The sequence below is a fragment of the Lactuca sativa genome, chromosome 4 (assembly GCF_002870075.4).
Source record: "Lactuca sativa cultivar Salinas chromosome 4, Lsat_Salinas_v11, whole genome shotgun sequence".
In the NCBI taxonomy this organism is placed as follows: domain Eukaryota; kingdom Viridiplantae; phylum Streptophyta; class Magnoliopsida; order Asterales; family Asteraceae; genus Lactuca; species Lactuca sativa.
This window is the reverse complement of record NC_056626.2, coordinates 130157317-130176502: the sequence shown is the minus strand read 5'-3', so window position 1 is coordinate 130176502 and position 19186 is coordinate 130157317. Positions and strand designations below refer to the sequence as shown.

At 38.0% G+C, this 19186-nt stretch overlaps 2 protein-coding genes across 3 annotated transcripts; both read left to right on the top strand.

The window, feature by feature from the left end:
- The first annotated feature begins 792 nt into the window (after positions 1–792).
- LOC111907022 (uncharacterized) lies at positions 793–1835 on the top strand. Of its 2 annotated transcripts, XM_042901155.2 has the most exons (2): positions 1215–1339; positions 1411–1835. In XM_042901155.2, exons 1-2 carry the CDS (start codon positions 1270–1272, stop codon positions 1767–1769), a joined length of 429 nt encoding a protein of 142 aa, XP_042757089.1. In that variant the 5' UTR covers positions 1215–1269; the 3' UTR covers positions 1770–1835. The 2 variants fall into 2 exon arrangements, with proteins under 2 accessions (XP_023758580.1, XP_042757089.1); XM_023902812.3 differs by having other exon boundaries at positions 793–1835.
- An 8522-nt stretch (positions 1836–10357) lies between these two features.
- Positions 10358–11303, top strand: LOC111907021 (oleosin H2). The gene has a single exon (XM_023902811.3). The coding sequence runs from the start codon at positions 10622–10624 to the stop codon at positions 11114–11116; it is 495 nt and encodes a 164-aa protein (XP_023758579.1). The 5' UTR covers positions 10358–10621; the 3' UTR covers positions 11117–11303.
- Positions 11304–19186: the final 7883 nt, after the last annotated feature.

The window sequence follows — 19186 nt, the reverse complement described above, 5'->3', positions numbered from 1 at the left end:
CTATGGAACTTCGGGAAACTGATCCTCCAAACAAATTTGCTTGACTAGTGTGCCAAAGCATTGCCGCTTCAACAACAATTAGCAAATTTTTCATATCAATAAGGGTCACGTCGTGATCTATCATATAGTAGCCTTTAAGGAACTGACTATATGACTCAAGAAGCGATTGAAGAACCATGTCAACAGCTAGCTTCCTTGAGAAAACGACACCCAACTTTCCCATTCTGTCAATGTGCGACTTCATCTTCAAGACGTATGCACACACAGATCTTCCATCTCGGTGTTTGCATGCCAATAGGGCTTGAATGACCTTGAACTTTTCAAGTCGACGAAATCTTGGGTCAAGGAGAATCACAGGAGGAGGAAAAGGAAGAGAAACATGATTTCTAGTTCCACCAATACACATAAAAATGGAATGATCTTTCACCTTGATCAACATGTGTAATATCATCTTTAAAAAAGGAAAGTTTTTTCCAAAGAATTGAGGAAAACCATAGTTGTCAGAACTAGATATCTACAAAAAAGAGAAATTCAAGTTAGTTGATTTAACACCCAAATGAAATATTAAGGCAAATAGAAAGGAAAACTAGGAGAAAAAAATATTCATTTCATTTACTTCCGTTTCTTTCCTTTTCATATTTTCTTTCTTTAATGGAACTCGCAACAACAATTTCTTTTATTTTATTTTCACTTGTACGGGTTGAATACAGGGCGAAAGACACGAGACAAAAAATAAATAAATAAATAAAATAAAAAATTATTTACTACGATATCCTTTATTAAATTATGAAAGAGGCAGCTGAGCTGGTGTAGGAAAGACAACAATGGCAGCAGGCATAATTTCCCTCCAATTCCAACCGTCGATATTTAAAATTCCCCTCTATCCCTCATCATCTAAACCTAAAACCTTCAGACCATTAACACTCAGATCCCAAAAATCCGATGCAACCACGAAAACCCACGAAGACGGAATTCCGATTAACCTTGTCAAAACCCTAGCTCAGTTCAAATCCAGGCACAATTTCATCAGAGTCCTCGAAGTTTCCCGAAAGTCCGACCACCCTTTCGCCGGCTCCAGACTCCTGTTATTAGATGCCCCCGGCAACATTCACAGCATCTCCTTCCTTCTCAAACTACTCACCGGCACCTACTTCGACGTTTTTGCTACATTTCCACCCATTTTACCTCCCGGGCCTTTAGGAATTCTCGGGTTTGGAGCCGGGTCTGCTGCCAAGTTAATATTGGAGCTGTACCCTCAAGGCGTGATCCATGGATGGGAACTTGACCCGGCGGTGGTTGGTGTTGGAAGAGAGTATTTCGGACTCGCTAAGCTCGAAAGGCAATACCCAGATAGGCTTTTCATCTATGTTGGCAATGCGTTGAGTGCTAATGTTGATTCTGGATTTTCAGGGTTGATGGTTGATTTGTTTAGTAAAGGGTGTTTGATTCCAGAGCTACAGGATCCGGATACTTGGATGAAGATGAAGAAGAAGTTGAGGGAAGGTGGGAGGATTATGGTGAATGTTGGAGGGAGTTGTGTGGAAGCAGAGGATTCTAGGAGAGATGGGAAAGTGATTATGGAGGAGACATTGAAGGCCATGGAGAAGGTGTTTCCAGGTGAGGTTCGTGTTCTGAATCTTGGGAGTAGGAAAGACGATAGCTCAATTGCTGTTACAGGGGGGTTGCCTGATTTGGATTTGTGGAAGGAGAATTTACCAAAATCTTTGAGGTTTTATGTTGATATGTGGAAGCCTTATATTGTTGTCTAATCAGTGGTGATATACTTTTTTGCATGTAACCTGTTCGACGAAATGCATCACAAATTATTCTACACACACCCATCGGTTTTCTTTTCTTGTTGTATTTAGGCTCTTCCAGCGAATACTACTCCTAAAACCCAGCACATAAATCTGGCTTCATGTGTTGATGATCTTTCAAAAGTTGTTTGATTATATATCTAGTCTACGATTATTTTTTCAAGACACGCAATCAGATAAATATGTTTCTTTACAAGAGACAGATTTTACCCATGTAATTTGATAAATCTTTTTTGAAATATATAATTATAAAACTAAAAAAAGATACCGAACTTTTACTTATTTTGTAATTACACTTGGTATAACTTTCTGGAATAAGTCTAAATCTACCATTTTATATATGCTTACATCGACAATCATTTAAAAGGAAGGATATTTCAGCATAAAATAGATGTAGTATCCAGACAATATATACGTATCGCACAAAAGAAGATATCAAAATATACCATTATATTAGGGACAAGAGTTCATAAGGTAGAGTACTCACATACTTGATAGTAGATCCCCAAATGAATTCTTATATTCTGTAAAAGGGTTATCGAGTACCTATATACAAGGTGTTTAGGATTCTTTTTAAAATTACTTTTTGGATTTTTGGTTTTTTCAAAAAAACAAACTTAAAATCATTTTAAAACGATGTTTTGGCAAGAAGAAAAAGAAATGGTTTTAAAAGTCATAAATTTGCGACTTTTGGTCTTTCCTTCCTCAAAAGTTAATCCAAACATATTTTAAAACATCATTTTAGAAAAAGTTATAAGTCAAAAAGTCCATTTATTGAAAATGACTTTTTATGCGAAAAAGCAATTCTAAATACCCCCATAATCATAATAAAACATATAATCAACTCTTGATATGATAATTTGGTTACTACGCTTAATTAACTCTTCTAAAGCTCTAAATCTTCATAATATGACTTTACCAAATTAGGGTTTAAATAAATCCGACGGTCTAGTCAGTAACCAAATGAGAGAATCTGAGTTCTATTGGAAAAAGATCCCTTCTCTTGGAGGAGAAGAGATCTATTTATACATGCTATGGTGGGAACAAGATCCCGACAATACATTTTTGTCCCTTTTGAGCCGACAGGACACGGAGACGTCCTATTGGCGGATTGTGCTCCACTAGTGGTTAACTATTATTGGTGCACAATTCTCAGAGGCCAACGCATTGAGCATTACATCTGTCACTCTAGGAGACGCCTGGTACTGTTTTGTCTTGGAGTTAGCTTTGGTGCTTAGGGGCCAAGGAATAAACGTGAGGCTGCGAGGGCGAAGACCTGTGATCGGCGCTAGGTATGCGCCGACCTTTGACTAAGTCGTCTAAGAGATGACAGCTCTGTAATATTTGGCGTATTCCTAGTGGGATACGTTATCAAGTCTCCTAGTCTAGTAGACGTAAACGTTTTCTTAAGGTAGTTGTGTTGTTGTAGCTTAGATCTGGACACAAGTTTGGTGGAGATGGCTCTTGGTGACTACCGACGTGATGGAGGCGTCTACGCAGACGGTTTCATCATTATAACCGCATGGGATTCCCGACTGCATTTAAAACTCCCTTCATTTATGTTGGTTTCCTTTTCTTCACTTTCTCTTGCTTCTGCTACTCCTTCCTTCTTTCTACTATTTTCATTTCCTTCTCCATTCTCGTCTTTTCTTATCGACGAACAATGGCTGCCCAAAACATTGGAATCGTGCCTTCTCTGAGTGAGTTTTCTAATCTTCAAGAACGGTTCGATTTTCTTCCCGAGAACAGGGTGGAATACCCTCAGAAGGGGGCTATCATTTCCCTTCCGTCGGAGGGGAAGGTCGGAGTCCCCATACCAATCTTTGAGGCAGGGCTCCGGCTTCCCATGTCCGATTTTTTCGATGATACTATGCGTCAATACGGTTTTTCTGTCGACTATCTGACTCCTGACGCTGTCAAAAAGATCGTTGGCTTCAAAATGGCATGTAGGGCTTTAGGTGTGCTTCCTCAGTTATGGGCTTTCAAGTACTTCTTTGACTCGACGCTAAGTCTGGGGTGCATATGTTCTCTCAGCAGCAGGGAATCCACGCATTCATCATTAATCAGAAGGCCCTCAAGAAAAATTAGTAGTACAGGTGGTTGTGGGTGAACCGTGATTAGGTTGGCTATGGTTATCCTCGTCGTACCAACTTCACAGACTGGGATCCTGCTCTCTTGGGGGCCAACGAAACAGTGGTTGGGGCGTTGAGAACCATACCTTTCAACGGGGAGGACTGCGCCCTGGCCGTCGTCAGTATGAGTGCTTCTTGGAGGGAATAGGGAGGATGCCTCATAACTACGTTGAGAAGGACGGTAAGTACCTCTCTTTTTCCCCGTTTTTTGATTCCCGTCTTCCCATGCTTATCTGTGCATTGTGCGACTAGTAATTTTGCTTATGTCCCTAACTGTGTTGGCTTGGTTTTTTTTTGCAGGTTGTGAGAGGATTATCCCCTTTGAGATGGTGTTGAAGGGACGATTTCAGGGTACCTGTCAATACTGGGAGGTGCCCTTGGTAGATACGCTTCCTCCAGCGGTCAATGTCGACCGTGACCTAGCTCTTGCAGGCTCTCGCGTTGCTTCTCCTCTTGGATCCATCCCCTCTACCGATCGAGTGTTGGTCGACGTGCCTATTGGGGGAGCCTCCCGTAACGATCGTTTTCCCTCCGATCACGAGGAGGAGCCACTGACTGAGTTGGTGACGAGGGATAGGCGCTCGACTTCTAAGCGGCGGTTGGCTTGGTTGGACTTCTCACTTACAGAGGGTGCCGATGTTAATTCTTCTATCTAGCACCTACATAAAAAGTGAAATGTGGACTACCTTTTGGCGGAGTTCGACGTTGTTGTGAACGTTCCTGATGATGACCCATCGAAACTGTCGGGGGGAATGAGTAAAGAGGCGTCAAAACAACCTCATGAACCCAAGAAGGAGCCCAAGGATGTTGCGACCCCTGGGGGGGGGGGGGTCTTTGGGCTAGATTCAGATGATATGTCCCAAGTTCCTCCCGAGCTAACTTCAGTCTCGACGAGAGACGGAGTTGTTGCAGGTTCCTTCTTTCCTCTTCTGGAGATTTCTGCCATCTATGTGTTGGAGTGGGGGCTTAAATGAGATTCTCTCTTGACGAAGCATTCTGCTGCGTACGAATGTAGTCATCATGCCTTTCCTCCCGCTACGATTAAAGATCTAGAACTCCTCTACAATCCCCATATGTCTAACAGCTTGTAGTACACAACCGCTCAGGTTGCCCCCTACATGGTTGCTACTGCACAACGCATTCGCCAGGTTAGTTTAAACTCTAGAGAGCTTGCCTCTGTAAGGGCCGAGCGAGATGAGCTAAAGACGAAGTTATAGGTTTTGGAGGAAGAGAAGCGTAGGTTTGAGGAGCGTTACGATCTCTTGGCTGAGGAAAAACATCTTTGGAGGATAGGCTAGCAACTTTGGACAGGTCGATGGAACATTTCTCTCAGCGCATCGAGGTCTTTGTGGAGGAGAAGGGGGTGTTGGAGGGTCAAGTGGAGGATGTTAGTAGGCTATTGGAGGGGAAGGAAATAAGGAGAAAGGTTCTGGAGGATGATTTGAAGTGGATGCTCCATAAGGTTGTTGTATGGGTGGTAGGTAAGGTGGTTGAGAGCGCCGACTTTTCCCTGGTGTGAGGCGTATAAAGGCAGCTTGCATGGTTGTCGGGGTTGAGGGTGGTAAGCAGGTGATTAAGGAGCAGATTGCCACCGGGAAATTCATGCCTGGTGAGTTGAATACCCTTCTGGAGCATACTCATGTAATATATGCAGAGGTGAAGTCTTTCCTGGAGACTGATTTTGCCTCCTACCTCCACGTTGGTGAGCTGGACATGGAGGGTCTTTGTCTGTTGTGCAACGATCCAGACGCTGAAGGGAAACATCTTGAGGTCATCAGTTCTTGGGCTCGACCTTCTTCCACTCCTCCCGATATGTGATTTTTATCCTCCCCTAAATTGTTTGTTGTTTGAGACATTGTTTGGATCTTTCTGGTGTTTGTGAGACAATGTGATTAGGTAATATTTGAATTTGTATTGGGCCCAGCGTGGCGTTTCTATGTTCGGGAGCTGTCCAACAGACACTTTTAACTTCCCTACTTTTGGATGTTATAACTTTACTTAGTTTATCGTGTTTTCTTGTCGTCCCTTGCGGTCCATGTTTGCCACCTTAGGTTTAGGTTTGTCCAAAGGTTGATGTTGGTTTGTGAGGCAGACATGATTTTTGGTTTCGCATTGAGGGAAATTGGTTATGATTCTCTTATGTGATTCCTTAGATAATATTTTTTTAGAATAGTTGTTACCTTCATTCTTTTAGATTATACTACTACATATAGCAAACAAAATTCTTAAAGAATAATTAATTATTCCAGAAATCATTTACAAGAATAAGCATTCTTAAAGAATAAAAATCTACTGCATTCCTTCTCAAAATCCGATACAAGTACATTTTATAAAAATTAAAAAGAAAACGATGCTATTAATACTATTTGAAAGAACAAAAGACATTTTTGAAAGAATGAGAAACATTCTTGAAAGGTATATGAGATATTTTTTAAGAGTAAGAAGCATTCTAATATAATAGGAATTATGAAAGAATGTCCATTTTGAAAGAATACATTCAAAAACCTTGATTCTTATTCATTTTATAGTCGAAACCGGGTGTAGAGAATCAAGCCCATCAAGGCACCAACTATGTTCTTTTTAATTCTTGTCTCCAGTTCAACGACATGCATAACAATGTGCAAAAAATGACGTACAAAATATAAGGTGTATTGATGGATTGGTGTTGATGGTTTCTGGTGTAAAGATGAACCAGGTGGTCATTGTCAACATAAACTCCACACATACAAATAAGAACCTATGAAAAACAAATAAATTAGAAGATTTCAGACGACCGAACCATCAAATATATGTACAGTAATTTAAATTTGGGCATAAGTCCGGAAGTGTGAATGAGAGTCAACGACCAACAAGTTTGGCTGTTTGATTTTTGATAGAAAAACCGAACAAGAGATACATAATGTATGGTTATACTTAGTTCCAGTAGTAAGGAAGATGAAGATAACATAAAGAAGAAACGGCTGATTAGGGTTCTTCAATAATTATAAGCTTTATATTTGGTTATTTTTTAAATTAAAAATAAATTATTGGTTTATAATCTTTAAATAATATATTAATTTAGGAAATACCAAAATGACTGGTCTAGAAATGGTCATACATTCACACAATATATAGCGTTTATACATGAACCTAACTATATATATATATATATATATATATATATATATATATATAGTGCAAATAAAACTTTCGTAGCCTCGTCAATGATGTTTTTCTTTCTAGGAAGATCTATGTTTTTTTTTAATAAGGGAAGTGACTGTTATGTGAGCCAACTCTTGGCCCTTGTGTTGTTTTTCTGGGGTATGATTATCCATTCGGAGTTTGATCACATTGCCCCTGCTTCGGATCTACTTTATTTAGGTCTCTCCATTTGCTCTAGCGAGGGTGGTATGATTCGTGTGCATGTCAAAATTCTGGGGATACACCCCCATTTTGGGATCTTAGGGTCCGTACTCCCCCTTGATTTGTTATTATAATTCTTCTTGCACGTTCCTTGGTGGACCTGCTCACACTCGCGTATTGCTTTGCTTTGTTGGTGTTTGTGTCGGAGTTCGGTGTTCGCGACAATCTAATCGTTACCTAGAGCGGTGACATTGTTTTCCCAGTCTTTTCCTAGTTGTGTGTTACGTTTCCGCCAGGTAGTGGACCTGCAACGTCTATGCTCTTGTAGCCTTGGTATCGCTCGAGCGTTTTTTCCTAAGGTATGGTTGTATCCTTGCACATGCAGGATCTTGATATTTCTGGGTGGACTGGCTTCCCAGGAGTGACCTTCAGATCCTCTTGTCTCCTGGTGCCTTGTGCCTGGTTCTTTTGTTTATGCTTTTTCACAACCTTCATGTCTCCCTGTGTATTGTTTTTTGGGTCTTTTGTTGATTTGTTCTAAGTTGACTTCTTTTCTGGGAGCTCACTTGGCTTTCATGTCTATCCATTTTTTGGCAATATTTGCTCCGTAGCCCGGTGGTTTCGTGTTTTTTGTTTTTTAGTTTCGTAGTAAAGGTGGGCTTCTGGTCCTCTACAGGACAATACTTCCTCACCCGAGGTAGGTCGACTTTTGGGCTTTCGCCGTCGTCCATCATGGCTTCTTGCCGTGGGGTGGTATGCGAGGAAGTTTGAGAAGACCGAACCCGTGTGGGTGTTCATGTCGAATGCCATTGTGGCTCCCGACTTTGCTTTGTTGTTGTAGCTACGCCCCCTCCCCTGGATTATTTTTGGATTGTTATCCTAATATGTTATATGCTCGAGTATTGTATGATATGTTAGATCAGTATCCTGGTAGATAGGATGTTATATGTTGTTTATGATCTGTTAGATCAGTATCCTAGTAGATAGGATGTTATATGCGATTATGATCTATTAGATCGGTTTGTTTGTCTATAGACTATTATGTGGTTATCTATTATATGTGCACATGTTTGATTGGTGGTTGAGGCTTATCTGGTTTGTGCGAAATCCAATAGACCTGGGCATTCCAACCCGATGGTTGTGGACCGTGAGTATTCCATCCCGAGGATGATTGGACTCGTAGTATGTGGGCATACCAACCTATTGGTTGTGGGCTTGGGGTATTCTACCTCGATGATGATTGGACCCATAGTATGTTGACATTCCAACCGGATGGTTGAGGGTTTGGGATATTCCAACCCGATGGTTGACTGGACCCATAGTATGTTATTCGTGATTATATGTATATTGTTGTGTGTATGGTTATTTTGTGGAAACTCACTAAGCTTCGGGCTTACGGTTTCATTTTTGGTTTCAGGTACCTCAGATGATCGCGGGAAGGCAGAGGCGTGATCGTATAGCTCCTCACATTTTATGACTTTGTTTTTGGGATACTCTGATATATAATTATTTGAAAATAGATTTGAAATAATTGTTGGTTTCTAAATGTTTTAAAAAGTTTTAAATCGGCTTGAATTTATAGGGATGTTACAAAAAAATTCAACGAGAGAAGATGTTGATGCAAGTAGAGCTCAGGGAGAGTGAAAAAGTTAAATGAAGAATATTATGTCACTCGTGGCCTCGGTGACAGAAGCATATATATTCGTGGAGTTGGAAGAAAACCAAGCATCAACAATAATTTATTTTCAAATGAATATGTCAAACGTTCCAAAGCTTCCACATCTCAATATTTAGATAATTCCCAAGTTGTTGTATTAACCAAACAAATGCAATACATGCAACTCCAAATGCTAGAAATGCAACAAATGTATTAACACATTTGTGTCCGTCATTCCTAACTTCCAACCATAACCAATGCCACAGTTCCAATTCAATCCCAATATGTTTTCACAAAATACCCCCGAACCAACCAACGAGCTCGAGGAGAACGAGAACGAGAATGAGAATGAGAACAATGAAGATTATGATTGATCTTTTATGTTATTTTTGAACAATGTTTGATGATGACTTGTTTAACTTTTTTTTATATATTATTTTGTTATGTAGTAGATTTTGAATTTGAATTTTTATTAAGCGTTTGATATTATTTTGCATATATATTGTTTGGATTTGTTAAAAAAAAAAGGTTTGGTGTATATATATATATATATATATATATATATATATATATATATATATATATATATATATATATATATATATATATATACACAAAATCCGTGAAAAATATTTAAAAAAGACTATACCGACAACATGTCGTCGTTATAGCTTTATAACTATAAAAACGGTTTCATCTTTACCGATGACATATCGTCTCTATTATTAGAACAGAAGTTGTTTGTCACCGCCTTTTCCCGACCACAAGTCGTCTAGATTGCTTACACTTGTCCCGACAACATGTCGTCGGTAAAGGTGACCATTATACCAACGATAAGTTGTCGGAATAGGTTTATAATAAAACTTATTTTCCTCGAAAATTACTCTCGACGGCCCTTTGAAGACGACTTGTCCTCTGCATTGGTGGCTCTGTACCGACAACATTTATTCCGACGACATTTTTCACTTTTACTGGTGGGGCTATGCCGATCAGTTTTTTACAGATGACCATGTCGTCGGTATATTTGTTGAAAGTGTCGTCGGCATAGGCCTCATTCCTTGTGGTGCAACATATGGTTGTCTGTCATCACCACTCCGTTTAGCCTAAACGCCAAACCATATCGCACACGTAGACTTCGTTAATGCTTTTGTAAATAAATGGCATATAAGTTAAAGAAATTTCTATACTTACCCCAAAATACTTAATGTACTCCATATGAATATAATAATGTTTGTGTACCTCATAATTTGAAGATTTTTATGAATGAAAGTCATGTATAATGCCCACCCATAAGTTAATTATAACAGGTGAAATCAAAAGTTGCATATAAAACCAATATAAAAAAGTACATAAACAAATTCATCGGCGAACAAAAAAGGTGACCGAAATAAAACAATAGCAATAACGGCTTGTGGTAACCCCATTTTTCTCTAAATAAATTTTATTAAGACGGTCTAGCTTCCGTGAACATATCGACTTGCAAAGAGAAACAAAAGGGTGTAATGCTTATTTCTTTCATACAACAATATCATGCAAACCTAAGAGTCTGACATCTGTCGCGCTGCATTCCACGCGTCTAACTCCTCTCCCCTTTACATACTCCCTGCTTCGTCTAGTTAATTCATCACCATCCCTAATTAATCGTACAATCGTACACCAAGTCATCACCGTCAATGGCGGAGCATCAACAGCAGCATTATGGCTACCAACAACATCAGCAGCACCACCCTACGGACACCTACAAGGGCCGATTCCAGCAAAACGGCAGCCAATCTACTTCAAAAGTCCTAGCAGTCCTCACTCTCTTTCCCATCGGAGGAATCTGCCTCCTCCTTGCTGGTCTCACTCTCACCGGAACTCTTATCGGTCTCGGCGTCGCCACCCCACTTTTTGTGATTTTCAGCCCGATCCTAGTCCCGGCGGCGCTGACCATCGGGTTGGCGGTCACGGGATTCCTAGCGTCGGGAGCTTTTGGAATCACGGCGCTGTCTTCCCTGACCTACATAGTGAACTACTTTAGGAGGATGAGTGGCGGCGGTGTTGGCGGTGGCGCGTCGATGCAAGATCCATTGGATTACGCAAAAAGGAGAGCTCAGGACACGGCTGGATATGTGGGTCAGAAAATGAAGGATGTTGGTCAGAGGACTCAAGAGGCTGCTAGGTCCTGATCAACCCTGTGTCGTTGGTTCTTCTCAAGCTCCGTATAATCTATGAGATTTCTTTCTATCAACGGGTCTATAGTTAAAATGTGTCTGTAGATTCTAGAGTTTTCACTTGCTGTTTTCGAGTTGATGTTGTTGATGTTGCTTTTATGCAGAGTTGAATAAAATAATAATATTGTGGTTGTTTTTTGTACTTCACTTATGTTTGTTCGGAAGTCCGAACTCTGTTAAACACGGTCGCTAGAGTCGCTAATCTTGCTGGAACACCGCCCCCTAACCCTCGCTAGGGGGCTCGCTACCCAGAACTCGTTATGCATTTAGCGAGATGAGAGAGAAACGGTTTGTGCAATTTGATTGGTGGAATGTTGTATGGCTGGTTTAAGATCCATTGAACAACCGAATAAAGAAGAAAAAAAAAAAAGATATGAAAATTAAAAGAAATCTATCAAGAAAAACTTTACCTTACTGATGAAGCCGGCGATTTCTTTAAAGATATAATCAATTTTCAACTTATGATTTCATTCCTATAATAATAATAATAAAAACTAAAACCCCTAGAAATTTTACTGGCCTAACGCCGCTCATCAACTAACCACCACGGTATATTAGTTCTCAATCTACTCCTCACGACTGATTTCGCCTTAATCTGTTTTCTTCTTTTGTTGTTTGTGGCTGAGAGAATGGAAACGAAAAGAGGGTTTATGCTTTTGCTTTACTGTTAGGATTGAAAAGAAGAAAGAATATTATATGTTTTAAATTAGTTTTATTTTTCTAGATGTGATACTGTTTGTATGGGACACGTGGAAGAAGAATAAAAAGTGAAGAAATATATATGTTTTAAATTAATTTTATTTTTCTAGATGTGATACTGTTTGTATGGGACACTTGGAAGAAGAATAAAAAGTGAAGAAATATATATGTTTTAAATTAATTTTATTTTTCTAGATGTGATACTGTTTGTATGGGATACTTGGAATATATATATGTTTTAAATTAATTTTATTTTTCTAGATGTGGTACTGTTTGTATGGGACACTTGGAAGAAGAATAAAAAGTGAAGAAATTGACTCTTTTACATTGACTTCTTCGGGAAAACAAAAAAAATAACATGTTCCAACCCATTTCATTTTTATTTGTTTTTATTCTAATCGTCTTTTAATTCCAATTGTTTTATATTTTAGTATTCAATTGTTATCTAGCATTTGTTGAATAGATCTTTTTAATTGTTAAATTTAAGATATGTCTAAATGTGCACTCTTAAAACTGCAAATTATCAAACAAACCAAAAAAAAACAAAAAATAAATCATTATTAATTGTCATATAGTGCAATTGGAATTAAAAATATCGATTCATAAATTGCAATATATTGTTTTAACTTGTATCTTTTGTCAAAATAATTATTTTATAAACTTTATTTGTGATTTGTTATCTTATTTTGTGATTATTGTTTTTTTGGAATAAAATTTTATTTGATTGATCCAAATAAAATAAAAAATTTGTGTATTAAAAAAATATAATTTAATTAAATTTGAAAAAAAAAAAAATGTTAGAAGTGTTACCACTCCCTCCCAAATGCTCAGAATTAGATGATAAGAAAAGAAAATGATGTGGCACTTAAAAACATGATATGACAAAGTGCTAAGAGTGTTATCACTCCTCTTAGCCTAATAATCCGTAGGTGACGGACAATTAATGCTCTGTATCCGAGCCACCGCTTCCAGAAAATCAAGTGTTTCTTCCTGTATAAGAGTCTCCTTTCTCGATAGAATTTTGATGCAATTTAAAAATCTCTAGATATTAAGATATGAATCTCCTAAAATCTAGTTGAATTTCCCACATAATTGCACAATTAGAGATTAATCTTTCTCGTCAACGAATAGTAGTTTAAATAATATAATGGAGAGTACGATGGTAGAATCGAACCAGGATAATTGAACGAATTCCAAGAGTTTTTAGCTTGCATTCGCGTTGTGGCTATGGTTTCTCTATGGAACTAGACTCTAGAGCTTGTTTCATAGTACAAGCTTAATTTAGGATGAATCCTATTTGGATCATGACCATATATGTTTTACTTATAATTGATCCTTCAATGGTGATAATTAAACTTGCACTACTAGAAAATAGAGCGATAGTTAAGCTTGATTTATATGGTAATTCTAGTTTTCATTGTTGTGATTGATTTGAAGTCGTGAAAGTTATCTGTGGATTCCTAATTTAGTTTTCCTAAATTTAGTCTGTCGTCAATTAATTGTCCTGTTTCTAGAATTGGAACTATTAGCTTTCCGATTCTACCTTCTCGAACCTACAAAACTTTCAAATAGTTACAGAAAACGTACGACTTCATATGTCGTAATGAAAAAGTACTTCCTGAAAATATGACGGAGATTGTTCGGATTAGCGTATTTTGATTGTCACCTAACATGATTTCTTCAATCTGTATGATAATATATCTTTCTATCTTTCAGGTTCATCATTTGCAAAGATGGGCGTCTTCATACTGAAAGATGATTTAGTGATGAAATGGAAAGAGGGGAATTGGAAAAGAATGATATGGGCCGGAAGAGAGAGGCTCTTAGATATGAAAAGGAGTTGAAAAATGACTCCACCCTAAAAGAATTTCAAGGAATTTTTTTAACAAGAGGGTTTTTAAAAATGAAGTATAACGCTAGTATATTTCTACTAGCAAAAAGGCAATCGGGGTTAATGTCAACTAGTATTGTTCAACTTGTCGTTGAAAATTGGTCTCCTTTATATTTGTAACCAAAAAAAAAAATGTGTAAAAAAGTGCATAAAAGGCTCAACAGGTCTCCTTTATTTTTGTAACCTTAAAAAATATATAAAAAAAGTGCATAAAAGGTGTTTAAAAATCAAGTATAACGCTAGTATATTTCTAATAGCAAAAAAGCACTCCTAGGTTAATGTCAACTTATGTAGTTCAATTTGTCGTTAAAAATAGAGAAAATGACTTTTAAGGGTAACTAACTGTTGCGTTTGTTTTCATTTGGTCCATTTTTTATACTAAATATACCATCGAACTTGTTGTTTGTATTCACCATAACTCTTTTGACCGACTTTTGACCTACGATAGCCGGTCAAAGGGTTATGGTGAACACAAACAACAAGTTCGATGGTATATTGAGTACAAAAAAAAGGGGACCAAATGAGAACAAACTCAACAGTTGTTTACCCTCCTGAGTCATTTTCCGCGAAAAGTTAAATAAAATTAAAGTTGCAAAATTATCAAAGACTGCAACCTTCTTTAGTCATAACGTATATGGAGAGCGTTTTAGATGGGTAACTTCGTTAAAACATGGTCTATGTTGTGCTTACTAGGGTTAGCTGTCAACACCTCTCCACAAAAGGATATGACTGTGTACCAGAGGTATATTTATCAGCATAAACGTTTACCTCAAGGTATATTATGGTGATGTGTCTGCAAAAAGTGCATGATATTGTACATATTGATGTTGTATCTTATCCCATGAATATGCTCTTAAAGCTAAGTAAACTTAAAAATCACAGCACTTGTGATTCCACTCGTTTGTAGACTTGTCTAGAATCCATGAACGATAAATCATTTGATTGCAAATGTAAATGTAGTCATGAAATGCACGTGCTTAGTCAAGATTCCCCTAATAAATATTCAAGTGCATTACAAAGTTGTACATGTATGAATAATGTTCTTTTGTGAGTTATGTTTTGAAGAGAAGCAAGAATGAATCTCATAAAGTCATTAATATCAGCAGGAGATGATGTGGGATTTCTTACAAATGAGTAAAGGGAAAATGAATATGGAGGGTAACCAACGGTTGCATTTGTTCTCATTTGGTCCCTTTCCTTTTTTTGTACTCGATATACCATCGAACTTGTTGTTTGTGTTCACCATAACTCTTTGACCGTTTATCATAGGTCAAAAGTCGATCAAAAGGGTTATGCTGAACACAAACAACAAGTTCGATGACATATTGAGTACAAAAAAAGGGACAAACTGAGAACAAACACAACAGTTAGTTACCCTCAAGAGTCATTTTCCCTTAAAATAGGTCTCCTCTATCTTTTTAACCTTAAAAAAAAGTATATAAAAAGTGTATAAAAGGTGTATGTGACGGTTTAATATTTAACGGTTCTAATAAAATATATATTTGGTTCGTCATCAGTAGCGAAGTCAGAACAAAATGTTGGGAGTAGCAAACCTAAATTTTAGGAGTAGCATGCCGGAAAAATTACACTACATTGAAAAAAAATTCAAAAATTTTCCACTATGCTTCAAAAAAGTTTAGAGGTAGCACAGGCTACCACAGTCTCCTTACTAGAGAAAGAGAGAAAGACGGAGTATTTTAGCTTAAAAGTCTCCCACAGGAGAATGATGATATATTTATATTGAAGATGATTCCAATAAGATCCTATATTTTAGGATTTGTAAGTTGTACAACAGATACAAGATAAATACAATTTATCTAAACATATATCTATTCTTATCGGATACCCTTCTGTTTACATTCCCCCTCAATCTTAACCGTTACACGATTAAGATTGTACTTCATACGATCCAACATATCACGAGTAACTGGTTTGGTAAATCCATCGGCTATCTGATCATTAGTAGAAATAAATCTAACATCAAGAACCCCCATTGCTACCTTTTCTCTAACAAAGTGAAACTCAACTTCAATGTGTTTTGTTCTTGCATGAAACACATGATTTGTTGTTAGATAGGTAGCACCTAAATTATCACACCAAAAAACTGGTGGTCTTGGTTGGCACACTCCAAGTTCCTTGAGTAATGATTGTACCCATATTACTTCAACAGTACCATTTGCCAACGCCTTGTATTCTACATTTGTACTTGAACGAGATATTGTAGGTTGCTTACGAGAACTCCATGAGATCAAATTTGGTCCTAAGAACACCACAAAACCTTCGGTGGATCTGCGATAATCTAAGCAACCAGCCCAATCTGCATCTGTAAATACACTAAGTAGTGTAGAATTAGACTTCCGAATATTAAGTCCAACGTTAACTGTGCCTTTTATATACCTAAGTATACATTTTACCGCCTCCCAATGCATATCGGTAGGTTTGGAGAGATACTGACAAACCTTGTTGACTGCAAACGAAATATCAGGTCGTTTTAAGGTAAGATATTGTAAACCTCCAACCATGCTCCTATACTTCAAAGCATCCTCATCACTTAAAACTTTACCACAATCCTTTGCAAGTTTATCTGTGATGAACATGGGGGTTCATACACTCTTACAATTCTCCATCTGAACTCGATGAATAAGATCAGAGGCATACTTGTGTTGAAATAATGTAATTCCCCCTGAATTGTGAGTGACTTCAATCCCAAGAAAATAATGGAGGCGGCCAAGATCTTTAATAGGAAAAGACAAGGAAAGATTCCTCATAAGCTGATCCAAGAGCGATTTGGAAGATCCAGTAATAACGATGTCATCTACTTAGACTAACATGTAGACAATGTGCTTGCCATGGTGAAACACAAACAAGGAAGTATCAGCCTTAGATGAATGGAAGCCAAGATGATACAATCTTTCACTCAAGCGAGAAAACCAAGCACAGGGTGACTGTTTAAGCCCATAAATAGCCTTCTAAAGTTTGCATACATAATGAGGATGATGAGAATCTTCAAAATCGGGGGGTTGTTTCATATAAACATCCTCGTTTAAGAACCCATGCAAGAAGGCATTGATAACATCAATTTGTCATAAGTGCCAACTTCTGGAGACGGCAAGGGCAAGAACTAAACGAACAGTAGCAAATTTGACCACCGGACTAAATGTATCATGATAATCAACACCATATTGTTGAGTGAACCCACGAGTAACTAAACGCACCTTGTGTTTATCAAAAGAGCCATCAGGATTAAGTTTGGTTTTAAAAATCCACTTACACCCAACAATGTTTGCCCCATGTGGTTTAGGTACTAGAGACCATGTGTTATTTTTCTGTAATGAAGTAAATTCATCCTCCATAGCACTACACCATTTAGAATCAGCAAGGGCATGCTGATGTGATGTAGGTTCAGCAAGAAAGGCATGTCTACCAGAAGGAGCGACAAATGAGTTGGTTGGAGGGACATCTGGACTAGATGGTACCGGTGAACTAGATGGAACATGTGACACGGGTATAGATTCTTCGTGGGTTGTACCTTCGACTACTGTAGTTTTACCAGAGGAAGTTGGTGCATCTGGTAAGTGGATAGGTACATTGTTTGAGGGTACCGGCGGTGAGATTCTTGGAAGAGGAAGCATACATGTGTTATTTGGTAGGCGATACCTGGTATTAATCATCACAAGAACTATAGTTGCATCAAAAGAGTTAGCTAATAACAAAGATAGATCATATTTTCTCATCTGGTCATTCATAACATTTGGCTCATTTTGAGGGAACGACACACTAGGAGATGATGATAGTGGTATAGACGATACATACGTAGCGAATGGAAAACGAGACTCATCAAAAACAACATCTCGAGAGATGTAAATTTTACCTGTTCGTTTATCGAGACACTTGTACCCTTTGTGCATAGAGCTATAACCCAAGAAAACACATAAGGTAGATCAAAAAGAGAGCTTATGTGTGTTATATTTACGAAGACTTGGCCAACAAGCACACCCAAAAGTGCGTAAGAGTGTATAATCAGGTATGATGTTCATGAGACGTGTAATAGGGGTAGAGTTTTGGATAGTACGACTTGGCATACAGTTTATTAGGTAACAGGCTGTGAGAAAAGCTTCATCCCAATATCGAAGAGGAAGGGACAAGTGAGCAAGCAAGGGCAAGCCTGTTTCAACGATATGGTGATGTTTTCTTTCAGCCATACTGTTTTGTTGAGATGTATGCGGACATGAAACTCGGTGAGATATGCCACATTGTTGAAAATATTTGTGAAGTTTATGGTATTCACCCCCCCCCCCCAATCAGATTGTATGATATGAATTTTAGTGTTTAGTAAACGCTCAACATGTTTTTGAAAACTATAGAAAACTTGTTCAACATCATATTTTTGTTTAATGCAATAAATCCAAGTGTAACGACTAAAATCATCCAAAAAAACTAACATAATATCGAAAACCACCACTAGACACTTGAGCTGGTCCCCAAACATCAGTGTAAATAAGCTCAAGTGGTGATGAAGTGACATGAACAGAATTATTATAAGGAAGTTGGTGACTCTTTTCACGTTGACATGCATCATAAATAGATGACTCATTAGTAAAGGAAAATCCTAAATTATTAGACTTCAAGATAGACTTGACAATTGTTGAAGTAGGATGACCAAGGCGTTGATGCCACTACGATGATGAAACTTTTGTGCTTGATCCAATATAGCGAGGAGTATGACGAATGGGTACCGGGAAGAGACCACGTTTGCTTTTACCAATTAGAAGCATTTTCTTCGTGTGTATGTCCTTAACAAAGAACACATTGGGGTAAATTTCAATAAACACATGATTATCAGTAACAAGTTTATTGGCTGACAGAAGATGTTTGTTAATGTGAGGAACATGTAAGATATTTTTAAGAACAAGTGGCCGACCTAAACTTTGAATTTTAGAATGACCAACATGAGAGATATGCATACCTTTGCCATTAGCTACTTGAACTTGATCTTTTCCTTGGTAGCGTTCAGGATTAATAGACGAACGATCAAGGTCGCTTGTAAGTTGATCCGTTGCTCAGGTGTCAAGATACCAATTTGGATCGTGGGGGTAACTTCCATATGTGGCGCTATTCCCACCATGATACTCATCGGCTTGATATGCGTGATTGAACCGATTCCTATAGTTTAAAGTTGTGTGTCCTGGTATGCCACAAACTTGACACCTTGGGCCTCCACCATATTGTCTTCCTCTACCACGTCCTCGACCACGGTTGCCATTGTTGCGATAATTGTTTCTATGGTTACTGCTATGGTTTAAATTATTGTACCTTTTATTGCCTTGAGCCTTTCGAGGGTTACTAATCTCCTGCGTTGCAGCAGAGTTGGCAGAGGTTATAAAATCTGTTGATCCATTCATCGTTGTTGTCTAGGCTTCTTGAGCAATCAGATA